Source organism: Calonectris borealis, chromosome 23 (genome assembly GCF_964195595.1).
Source record: "Calonectris borealis chromosome 23, bCalBor7.hap1.2, whole genome shotgun sequence".
Lineage (NCBI taxonomy): Eukaryota > Metazoa > Chordata > Aves > Procellariiformes > Procellariidae > Calonectris > Calonectris borealis.
In genome coordinates this window covers 4,299,762-4,312,402 of record NC_134334.1, presented here as the reverse complement: position 1 = coordinate 4,312,402, position 12,641 = coordinate 4,299,762, and the positions used below count along the sequence as shown (strand labels likewise).

The 12,641-nt window shown below is 48.3% G+C and overlaps 1 protein-coding gene across 13 annotated transcripts in view; it reads right to left on the bottom strand.

The window, feature by feature from the left end:
* The window catches only part of NOC2L (NOC2 like nucleolar associated transcriptional repressor), a 59,042-nt gene that overhangs the window by 25,122 nt on the left and 21,279 nt on the right, over positions 1–12,641 (bottom strand). For all 13 annotated transcript variants that reach the window (XR_012677056.1, XR_012677057.1, XR_012677054.1 and 10 more), the window contains 3 exons: positions 9,418–9,531; positions 9,145–9,246; positions 4,404–4,547 (listed from right to left, as the gene is read on the bottom strand). Coding sequence is in view for 3 of the 13 variants with exons in the window: in XM_075172403.1 (XP_075028504.1) it covers positions 4,404–4,547; positions 9,145–9,246; positions 9,418–9,531 (360 nt within the window). In the remaining 10 variants the exon portion in view is untranslated. The remainder of the gene's footprint in view (positions 1–4,403; positions 4,548–9,144; positions 9,247–9,417; positions 9,532–12,641) is intronic.

Sequence of the window (12,641 nt, the reverse complement as noted above, 5' to 3'; positions counted from 1 at the left end):
CGGTGAGGGAAAAAGTTTGTTTAAAGAGCAGCGTATGAACAAGACAGAAGGAGCAGATCTCCGCAATGGATAGCAGCGCAGAGCTCCCAGCTTACACAAATAAGCAAGTACTCAGCGTGTATTGCGAAGTGAAATACATCAGTCTACGCCAGCCCCTGATTTGGCCCATCGCTGGGAGGGAAGCGGAGATGATCTCTGGTCTCTGCAGCTGGCACCAGGAGCTGAACTTTGGCAATTAAATGGCGACCAGCTTGTGTCACCTGCACTCTAATGGCGCAGAATCTATTTATGCATCCTACAACAGGCGCTATCAATACTGCATCAAGCCAAACAGGCCCTTTCTGGTAATCACAAGTCCCAGACTCACAACCCCCACGGGACTGTTTGTAACACGGCTCCAGGTCTGCACGGCTGGAGCCTGCGTCTGCTCTCCGGTTCCTCCCCGGCAGGCTGACTGAAAGCACAGCTGATGTACTGCCGACTCCAGCAGCACTCGCTAGCGGAGACGCCAGCCAGCAGACAGCACAGCTTTACTGTCGATCTGACCCACCACTATGGCAAGAGGAGTAATTCCCGAGAAGTACAAAGTCACCCCATTTATAGATCAGGCTCATAGAAGGCTGCCAGCTGTAATCAGGCAATTTCTTGATGCTGCTTGGTACAGACAGCTTCTGAGAAAGGCTCTTCCTACGGAGGGCAAAAGTCTGTTTGTTCCGTCTGATACAGCTTTTTTGGATTCAAAGTATGCTGGAATACAGAGATAAGAAACACCATTAAAACGCTCCTGTCTTTCTAGTCAGAACACCTCAATGGGAATTTTGAGAGAGTAGATGCCATCACACCCCCTTTAACCATTTGCAGTTCTCCTTCCATTACTGCTTTTGCATCACTGTGCTGTCGGGCAGCACCCAACATGGATCAAGCCCACAGCGCTAGCACCTGTACAAATGTAACAAAGATCATCACCCACCCTCCAGAAAAACCTCCCCTCTGAAATGTGAGATGGGGATGAATGCAGAAGATCTGGAAATCCCATAGAAATGAGGCAATGCTTTCCATCAGCTCATTCCCTCACTTCACATTTCATTAAGCATAACAGCCTGCTGGGCTGCACTGTTCTTAAACGAAGGTTCCCCAGCTCAGTGCAAAGGTCTGCCGGGGAGCCACAGAGCTGTAATGCAGCCCGGCACACACTGTGGGTCCTGGTGCACTCTTTTCCTTCCCTGCATTTTCCCCTGGCATTCCAGGGCCCACACTAGCGCAGACGAACCTAAAATCAGAGCTGCACATTATGCATCTGGATTCAACTTCAGCTAGAGGCTCCACTTTTTTTGGCTCCCCTCACAAAGACCGTAATTAGTATAGTAACCTATTAGCATTGTACTCCCAAAAAAGCCTTGGCTCTCAAACATTAACCTGCTTCTTAAAAAAAAAAAAATTAAAGTTCTCAATCTTAAAATAACATGGAAGAAGTCAGGCTGAACACATCTGGTGTGCCTATCCCTCCATACCACAGTTCCTGGGATGCAAGGAGGAATCCCTCCAGTTAAGTTAAACATTGCACCACCATGCTCCCGCCACAGCACTAAGTTCAATCCCCACGCTGTTTCTTCTTTAAAATTATAGAATATAGACCCTTAAGTAAAATCCAGCTTTCTAAAGCACGCCCAGTACTCAGGAGTGCAGATCCAATCACATTCACAACCTTTATTCCCCTCATTTAAACCTATTTCTCTGTAATTCCCCCCATGAAAGCCGCATTTCAGCATGCTGCATGGAAGAATTAGCTCAGAATTTGGGCTCTGCTCCCTACAGTGGAGCAGGCACAAATGCATGGATGTGAATACCAGAGAGCATTTGCTTTCAATTGCTCTTGCTGGCAAGGGGGACATGCAAATACCTCCCTTAACCCCTCTCCTTCCCTTCCCTTTTCTGGAAGCGTTTGCTCATGAGAAGTGCCAGTGCCCCAATATCTTGCAGACAGCCTGGCAAACCAAATCCAGATTTTGAGGGACACTCCAAATCCTTCTGGGAAGCCCAGTCTCTGTTGGAGCTTTGGCCCTTCTTGGGAATCTACACCATCTGCTTGCAAAGGAGTAGGGGGAAAAACACAGGGCCGCTTGGGCATAAAACCTGCCCACTGGGCACAAAAGATAAGCCACTACGGCTCTTCCACCCCACAGAAGTACAGAGTGGGCTGTTTCCTCTTCTCCCAGAAGCACTGATACCTCATTAGCCAAAGGAAGAGAAAGGCTCCTTTCTCCCATAGGACACCACCACAGTGCAAAAATACAGATTGCACAAGCAATCCAGGCATCCTCCTGGATGAGCAGCACTTTACACTGTTGCTCTGTTCCCTTAAACGGCAGAACAGCCGTCTCCAAACAGGCTTGGCACGCTGGTGCCTTACTCAAGGCAGGCTGCCTGTCGCTGCCCCTCCAGAGCCAACCCTGCCTGGTTCGTGGTACTCAGCCACCCAGTCGTCCCTGGGAGAGCAGGTGCACCAATGTCAACTAGGAGACATACAGGCAGCAAGATGTTAAAATATTCATTTAGTTCTTACACAAGGGACCGCAGCCAGAGTTGCCGGGAAAAGCAGTGGCAGAGTTGTTGGAAACCCTGTTTTATTTAGCCAACGACCTTCCCCAGCTCATCTGTTTCATGGAGAGCCCTAGAGGCTGAAATCTCTACCTCTGCAGTGGGTGGGTGGTCACAGCATCGCCCGCAAAAAATACAAAGCAACAAAACCCTAACCACTTCACTCCAGACGGGAAGCATAATTCCTTTAGCAAAACAGTCCAACCCAGGATGGCATTTACAGAACCAAAAACTACTTAGTCACTTCAAACCCAGTTCCATCAACCCCTTAATCCCAGAATAGCGCTGCTGTGTCCTGGCATTGATATGTCAGTATTTCAAAGGCTAATTTTCCTGCAGTCCCTGCCCCTTAGTGTCTGAAGATGAATTAGTCTGCACTGCAACTTCTGCTCCGTGCTCAGCTCCATGCCAACAGGTAGAGCTTTCAATGATGCAGAACTCCAGACTTTCCAATGACACCATGTGGCCAGAGAGACCACTCTGACCCATCAATTACCTTGCAGACAGAGATATTTTCACCTCTCTCCTGCCAGGCAAGGAAGAGTCAGACCTACTACTCCCTCTCGCACAGAGAGGCATGCACACACACAGTTCACCTGCTATCAGGCTTGCAAAGGCTGCTGTGCTGGATAAAAAGCAAAGATAAAATGTCCAACCCAAAGGACACACAAACAAAGCTTCATTAACAAGGCTTCCTTCCCTTTGGCTTCATTTACATATGGCCTGGATTTCAAATACCTCAGAGTTTAGGTCAGGTCAACAGGTCCCCAAAGAAGGATGGAGCAAAGCAAAAGAAAAAAAAAATTCAAGCAAGGACACTGAAAGGAACGTCCTGACAATATGCTACACCATCCCTAGGAGGACCTGGCTCACAGCAGGCAGACTTCTGGAGCAGGGGAAACAAGGAGAAAGGCAGCATCTCTCAGCCTGTTAGCCAGATGGCCAACTATTAGCTAACACACTCTCTAATACACTGTTTTCTAGCTGTGCTACAGTTCCTTTCTTAAGGTAAGAGGGGTGTCTCCATCATCACCTTAGTCAGTCCTCTTCATCTCATCCCTAAGGTAGAATCCTGACATTTAACTCAACTGCTCCACAGGCCCTATGAGCCACCCAGAGCCACTGCAACTTTTCTAGGTGTCGAATGTGCTCAGCATTTTCTCAGCAGGCTGGATGCTTAGGCTGCAGACAGAAGAATATACCAGCATCTCTCTTGAGAAGCAACTGCAGTGCCCAGGATGCCTGATGACTGTTCTTACGGCTCATAACTTTCCTGATTCTATAAGCTCTGTCTCCACAAGGGCCCAGGAAAATGGGGAAAGGTTTGCCTCAGGATCCTGAACTGCCACATATCAGTCTGCCAATGGCTTGGTTCTACACTGCTGGAGACTGGCCTCTGCAGACTAGGAGGAAACAACACGCTTACAGAGGCGGCAGAATCCCCTCTATCACTTTAGGCATGAACTGGCACCTATGTATCAAGAATGGGATGAAGAAACCCAAGAACTTCTCAGCAAAAGAGATGCCCCAGCAAAGCAAGGCGCTTCCATGCATGTGTGTGTGTTATAAATAATAGAAGGGTGTAATTTATGGACTGTGTTTTCCATGAGGCTCTTGGCTGCAGAGTCTTGCCAGCCATAGCATCAGAGCCCTGCCGAGTTCAGTTGTTTGTGAACATCTGCCCCACCCCACACACTCCCGTTTCCATGATCTCGTCGTCCCTCCTCCCTCTGCCACCCGCTCAACTCCAGCAGCCGGAGTCTGACTGTCTTTCCAGGAAGCCCAAATCGAAGTAGCAGACTCACCACAGACTCCCTGCTGGCCACGCCGAAGGTTGCTTTCTGACGCTTGCTGGCGATGTAGGCAGAATTTTCCTGCAGTTTCTCCAGGAGCTGCCGGATAGGCTTGCAGTAGTTGGCAATCTTGCATTCCTTCAGGAAAGATTTTAGCTGGGAGGAGGAAAAGGAGAGGAAGAATGAAAGCAATGTAATAGTTTCCATAAACAGATCCCATCAGCAAAAAACCATTTCCCACCCCCAGTGACAGCATGGGGCGCCTTTTCCCTTCAAGTCATACCATACTCCAATGTAGCACCCATATTCCACCCTGGGGGTCTTGCCACTCCGGGCTGGGAGGATGCAAAGAATTGCAGCGACAGGCCAGCTGTTTGTATGCAATCCAGCGCAGGCCTTGCTCAAAAACAGCTCTTTGCACCCTTTAGCACTACTTCTTTCTGAAAAAAATGTTTCAGTGGAGTTCAAACAGCCAGCAGGAAAAAAGTCTACGCTCTCTGGGGCCTCAGCTCCTAGCTGCCATTGTAGTTACAATATCACTGTCTCCTGCTCAGCCAAATAGTAAGAGGGACTGTGGATCAGATGCACGGAGATCAGGAATAACAATGGATACCTGTGGATGCTAGATCTCCAAAAGCACGGGGAAGCCAGGATTAGAATAAGGAAAGGTGTCTGTGGGTTAAGACAGTGGATATTGGAATGGGAATACCAAATAAAAGAGGCTGTAGATGAGACTGATGGCTGGGATTGAAGGCAGAGCTTGAGAAGAGACTTAAAATCGGGGTGGAAGTGCCTGTGGACTGGGAGTAAGGGTCTTTGGCACAGCTTGGTGGGAAAACTTGGTGCTGCTACAGCAGCAGAGCTGTGGGTCAGGACAGATCTGCAGAGTCACACAGGGTGAAGTTTGCTTAACGTCTGACTGAACCAACCCAGCTCCAACTAGCACCACGGATTTTTCAAGGGCGCAAACCCACACACGCACCACACAAGAATTTACAAAATAACCCTCTCTGTGGACAAGTTGTGCAGCATATGCCTAGATAATTCTTTCTTTTAGACTCAAGGCCTTATGTGTAACCCTCAGGACAAGAGCCAGTCTGCCAGGAAACCACAAACCCTACTGCTGCCTGAAAGGGCAAGGACCATGCTACTCACAGAGAATCTGCTCCTGCCCTCTCTCTGTGCTCAAAGCACAACTTCACTACTCTCAGACGATGAGACTTCATTGCAAACAGAGCACGTTTTTGTGTTGTTTTCTTTTTTTATCTCAGTAGCCTTGTCCGCAAGCAAACCTCTTTTCTCCCCTCCCAATATAAACCACCCTCCAACACTGCACTGTTCTGACACCTCCCAACTAAAAGCTGAGGCAGCAGTGGATGCTGTTGCTGACAGAAAGAGAGATGCGGGTGTCCAGATTGACTCATGGCTTGAATTCCAGTTTACTACACTCTCTCCAAAATGGTTTTGACCAACCCCAAGACAAACCTCTGGAGTGCTGTCCAAATTCTGCAGGCCAAGCTCTTTGCTAGAGCCATATATATATATGCACACACACACACACGCTACAGACACTTGATTTAGAGAAAGAGAACCAACAACGCAAAAGAAAATGGTTAACCACAATGGAACCTTCATCTCGGCTGGGATCTGCAGATGCTATCATGATAGAGATAAAGGGTTTCTAGTCAGCAAATACCGTACTGCCTTCTCTACTTACGGCTTCAAATGTTCTGCCTCAAAAGACAGAGCTGGGGGAAGGAGGAAGATGTCTCCCTCCTGTCAAGCCTACATGTTGGCTTGATCTTACATGCCAAGTGGGTAGGTATTAAATGTTAATCAAGAGGTGACAGTCACACCTAGCCCCTCTCTGTCATGACACTGCTCTCCTGATGGGTATATTGTTGCAGGATCTGCTGTCTGCTACACACATGGAGAACATCCCCCATTACCTAGCAGCACGCACTTCTCTTGTCCCTTTATCCCTAGCATATGCCCACCTGCCATCATACATCGAACTCAGAAAAATGTGAGTTAAAATGAACACATTTCCCCCTTTCCACAAAGCAAACAGCCCATCAAACAAGTACAAAGAAACCATCAGCAAAACTATTCTTCTGCTGGTGAAGCCTGTCCTACCCTCACCCTCGCTTTCTAAAATATTTATTTTTTATAGGTGCTGCATATTTATCTCCACTGAGAGATGCATTTGTCATTTGATTTATCTCACTTGATCCCCACAGCTGCAGCCCCAGATCCATTTCATCCGCTGCCACATACATTATTATTTTTCTTCCGTTGCAGAAGTGTCACCAGAAATCCTGCAAAATCTCAGGCTCTATCTCTGCAGTTTGGTGTTGTGTTCGTTCTCACAGCCGTATGCTTCATTCATTTCTTCCTTCCCCCTCCTCCCTCCTACCCCTGCAATCCCTCACAGTCCCACCACTATCTGCCACAGATATTAACGAAACGTAATGAGATCTCAGTCCTGCGTTAAGAGGCAGGGAACACAACCAAGAAGGTAAAAGAAGATAGAGGAGAGAGAGACAAAGGGATGCTGTGTATGCCTTTTTCCACTCTGTCAAATACAACCATATCTTTCCAGAATAAAAGCAATCAGAACATACGCATGTATGTGTGTGTGCATACATGTCATTAACATCTCACATCGGTTCCTAGCTAAGCAGCTCTGTGATTAGTGGGATTGACTCTGTTGAACTGCCAGCCTTAAACACCAATGGTTTATACCAACAAAGACCACGGCAAAAACCCAGCTCTTCTTACTGTAAACGACGCAGGGAACTATAAATGATCTGCAGCAGCTGGGCGTGTGTGTTCCAGGGAACCCAAATCAAGCCCAATCCCCCACTCACAAAAAGCAGAGGGAATATTCAACTCGGGACAGAAAGCGAGCAGCAGGAGTGGCTGCTGGCAAGGCAAACCGGCACCTCCTGCTCTTCTGCCTGGCTGGAAGTCATGCCTAGATCATGCCATCTCCTGCCTCCACCCAGCAGTACCTGCCCTGTATCGACACCTACCCAGTTTTTCCCTTTAACCTCCCGCCTCTGCTCTTGATGCCTGTCAGGGCTCTAGAGGAGGGAAGAGGCCGTCTCTTCCAAGCATCCAGACACACAAGCTCTGCACTCTGAGCTCCTTACCAGCCTGTGGAGGTAGTGACCGCCATGGGGTCGTCCCAGCGGCTGGGCAAAACAGAAGCCTTTGAACTGTCTCCCGCCCCTACTGGCTCTCCTTTCCTTTGATCTGCCCGGGTGCTTCCTGCCTTCCAGGCAAGGAGGTTTTAAAGTTCAATTTGAAGGCAGTTCAGCCTAGCTTCTCCCAAAGCCGCTGACCAGAAGACGAGGAAGGCAACCCTTGCCAGCTGGAACACAGCCCCTACGACACGGCACCGAGAGAAGCGTGAGCTCATCGGGGAGGAAGAATCAGGACAGATGGATTTTTACAGTTAACTGGTACTGTTCCAGGAGAAAAGCCTCCCCCCACACACTTTCCCGAAGACTCTGAGATTTTGGGAAGCTAACCTCAGCACCCCAGCCCAGCAGACGCCACGAGGCTGTGGTTAGTGGCAGCCAAATAGGAATCCGATAGCATTAATTCTCTGCAGAAATACAGGCTGGTCCCAGGGTGTGTTTGGAAGCCACAGGGCGCTTGGTGCCAGAGGGCCGTCAGCCGTTTTTCATTCCAGCTAGAACATCGGCTCCGACAGCTTCGATGCTCTCAACAGCTGCTGGCTGAGAGGAAAGGGCTTTGTTCACTGCCGATAAGTGAGAAGCACGCAAAGCAAGAGCAAGCACAGGAGCAGCTCTCCTAGCACAGAGAGTGCCTGTCAGCTCACGTTAGCCAAAGCTGCCTAGTGCCAGCCAGGCAATGGCCTGTGCCAGGCTGCAGGGACCCAGCCAAGAGTCATGCGCCTAACAGATGCCAGCCTATTACATACAGCAGAAACACGGAGATTTGCCTCCCAAGCAGCCTGTGGGTCCCAACCGAGTCATTGCTCCCATGTTAACCAGAGGCGTCATAGCAACAAGGTATGCAGACACAGGGTCTCACGGCGGACACCAAAGCAAAGCAGAGGTTCATGTCCCCATGGAGGATATGACAGCAGCCCTCTGCCAAACTTGTATGACACCTGCCACTCGTGAGTTAAAAATAGAGAGGAAGGGAAGGAACAAGTTCCAACACATTTGCACTGAGCAATCTTACTGTTCAAAACAGAGAGGTCACTGCTGATTCAAAACTGAAGCCACCCAGCTAGCAAGGTATTAGGGAAGGATTATGCACCCAGATGCACAGCACTATTAGGCAGTTTTATTGCAGACTATGAAGTATGTGAACATGAAGTAGCTAGGAAGAACACCCTGCGCCGTGCAATGCCAGGGGAGAGGCAAAGGAGACTACTGCTGTTAGGTACAGCAAGGAGGAGGGATGGAGACAGGAATTGTACTGTTTTATATGGAGGGACTTGGGGAGAAAGTGCCCCAGTTGATGGAGACACTGTGAAAGGAGGGAAGATTGCCATCTTGTGGAGAGCACGTGAGGGAGGCCGTAAGGCAAGGAAAAGCACAGGTACTGCTCTGAGACAATACAGCAATTCGGACAACTCTGAATTGCCAAGAACTCATCTGTGTTCACTAGTCAAAAACACATCTCTACAGCAATTATGCAGCCCTCTGTTCCACTTTGGATCCCAAAAGAGCGGCACATTCATAGCATGACCGAGAAGCATCTTTCACCTTACCTGAATGACAGTGGGGAGAACCAACTCTGGGAATCCAATGCTGTAGGCTTGGCAATGGAGATACTCAAGCATCAGGTCATAGAGCTGTTCAATGAGTCCATCCTGGGTAGGGGAAGCAGAAATAGAGATACCAGATAGGAACTAAATCCTACAGTGCCCAGATTGGGAAACGAGTCTCCAGCCTTACAGGACAAGAACACAAAGCATATTGCTAGGGCAACTCTGTTGTTTACAGAGAAGTTGTGCACTGTTGGCTGCTGGGGTTCCACTTACTCGGAAGGCCTTCTCCTGCAGGTTGGCATTGGAAAGCTTCAAGATCACTGCGAAGTTTATAGGCTTAGCACTTATACGTCCTGGCTTCTTGTTGAAATCCACTTGTTGGAAAACCTACAAGAGAAAAAACTGAGTGTAAGGATGATCACACCGCAAAACAAAACGGATACCAAATGACTCAACTAAGATCATGCAGTTGGTGGCAGAGCTGAGAAGACAATCCAGAAATCCTGATTCCTGCTTGCCTGTTCTGATCACTGTACCATAGCTTTCTTAAATACCCTAGCAAGGGACAGTTAGGGAGAAAATACTAACCACACTTGAAGCTTTAGAGACCTGAGTGTGAAAGATGCCACAGAAGTATGAGGTAAAATGAAATACAAGCAACAGCACAAGAAATTAGAGGTTTGTTCCTCAGACCCAAGCTTCTAATACTACAGAAAGATCATACTACAAAGCTTGAGTGTATTTTGGAGCTGTCCCTTAAGGTGAGAGGCTTTTCAACAGTAAGACTAAACGTTGCTTACACCAAATCCATTAACCTTTTATTGTCACTGAAATAATTGTCCCAGGAAGCAGAGAGACCCGTAAGTCCTTTTTAGAAACACCCCTTGCCAGGCAAAGTTTTTATTCCAACACATTTCCCATTGGTGTGCCTTGTACCAATTATAACTAACAGCCTTTGAATAAGTGCATTTTATTGTCCTTGGACACATTTCATTTTATAGGAAGGGACATGGAGAAAAACTGGCCCCTTCCCAGAGTTTGAGAGGAGACTATGCACCCTGCTTGTCAAAATGATGAGCACACACAAGCTCTAGGGTACAGCTAGATGCCCAGTAGACTAGTATGTAACATCAAAAGGCAGACTTGCACCTTTGCTTTTGTGTTTTTACAGATCTTGTTTAATGATAATGGTTGGGGAGAGGAGTATTTCTGAAACAGAAGGTATGAAGCTTACATAGTAGAAAGAAGAAAACGGAGAGGAAGTTTACGCGTGTGTGTGACTGGCTCTCCAGGGTGGCATCTCAAGTTTGGTTTTAATTAAGAAGAGCTGTTATTGCCTTAAAACTTAACAAATTGTAATCAAGACCAAGAACTATGAAAGCCTTTTTGGGAGGAGTTTCCCAGCGTCACTGGGGGAAGGGTAACACGAATCAATGAGACTTTTCTTTCTTCGCCTCCCCGAAAGGTTACATTTGGCAGAGAGGAAAGCTATCTTCAGCTGAAATCGGCTAGAGCCAGAATTTGCCTTGGTCCCTACTGCCCTGGGCAGACATCAGGCAACGGGGTACACTATCCCAATAAGCCTGTGCTGTGCTGCTCTTCCTCTGAAGCTGTGATACAGAAAGGAGCAAAAAGTTTCTAAGATGAGCAGCAATACAAATATGCCCTTTCCCAGCCCTATAGGGGCAGACCTCAGGAGAAGGATGGTAAGAACTGCAAAAACCACTTGATCCGGGGCAGATTCCCAGAGATGCCCATCGGGGGATAACAAGTGGCAATCAAGGGAGGTGTTCACTAGCAATGGGATCTCATTTAAAAAATAAAATCAGCCAACAATTAGTCATCATTTGCATATCTGATGACAACCATTGAGGAGGGCTGATGAGGAGAATATCCTGCCCATCCGTACTTTTGAGCACCTCAGAAGCAACCTACAGTTCCCCTCCCTGTCCCCAATGCTTTTAAATCGCACTCCTGAGCAGGAAATAATTTCTATTCCCTCTATGCAGCAGCAACACATTCGTCATCAGACCCCAACCAGCCCAGCAACGTGGGGATGCAGCACACTGATTGCTAGAGGGTGAGGAGGAAAGGGAGGGTGTTCAGGTCACATGGATGCCCCCAGGCCAGAAAAGCATGGAGACGACTATTGATTTTTTACATTTTATTTGTCAATCCAGGTTATTTGGAAGGGAGGGACAAGCTTGGTGGCTTGTGAAAACAAAGAGCCCTAGCCTAGGGAATCGATGCTATAAACCTCGTTATGCACCGTTATTTCTTTGGCCAAAACAGTAGTATTGATCCCTGAGGTCAGATGCATTAAAGCAAAAGGCGTCAGGCTCTGCGGGATCCTAACATGCCGCAAGGCAAGCGGGGAAATGCAACCAGAAGTTTTGAAACTCTCCCAGGAGGTGCTAGGGAGCCGGTCAGGATGTGTGGGAAGGGGGGAAAATGTGGTTCCCATCTCAAGACTGTGTAGAATGGATCAGCTAACAGCCAGACTGAAGGACAGGATGACTGATGTCTAGGAATCCTGTGGCAGGGTGGAAAGGCGATAATGAGGGACTAGAGGGCCAGAAAATGTCAAAAGCCAACAATTTGGCTTAAGTGATAACCACTAGCAGACAGAGGAAAGGACAGGGCAACGCAGGCAGGAAGGAGAAGAGTTTTTGGCAATCTCAAGCTCACAGTCGATTTCCACGTGGCCAGTCGGAGGGGTGCTCAGATATACAGTTTACACTGCCAGAGTGTAAACCAGAGAACCAACCCTGCACCCACAGCACTCCCGCTGTATTGTCCCATCCACCCCCCCAAGTTTCTTTCTCTCAGGCCCTAGCAAAAGCCTCCTGGCATCTACTTTGACCACCCCAAAGCCGGCTGCCCCAGGCCAGCTCACAGCAGGGATACAGTGCTTTGCTGGGCCTGCCTGCGGCTTTTCCTCAGGTCTGTCAGTCACTCTCCCACTTCACTGAGGGAAGGGCCGAGAGAGCCCAGTTAAGCCGCTTCGGCAGAGTCCGATTATTGTCGAGCTCAGACAAGCTGCCCAACTTTCTGCAGAAGCTGGCTTGAAGCTTAACAAAACAGTTAAGGCTGCAAGGGATCTCTGGAAGTCATCTAGCAGGGTCATCTCAGGGCCACCTCCAGTCAGATTTTGAGTATCTCCAAGGACAGACACTCCACTATTTATCCAGGCAACCTGTTCTAGCCTCACCATATAAAACTGTTGTTTTGTTTAGTTTTGTTTTTTTTCCCTCCAATCCTTAAGTGGGACCTCCTGTGTTTCATTTTCTGCATATTGCCTCTCATCTTGTCACTAAGTGCCACTGAGAAAAATCCAGCTTCAATCTCTTTATTCACAGAATGGTTGAGGACTCTGGAGGTCATCTTGTCCAACCCGCCCTGCTCAAGCAGGGCCACCTAGAGCCAGCTGCCCAGGACCACGTCCAGATTGCTTTTGAGTATATCCAAGGATGGAGACTCCACAACCCTCCTGGGCA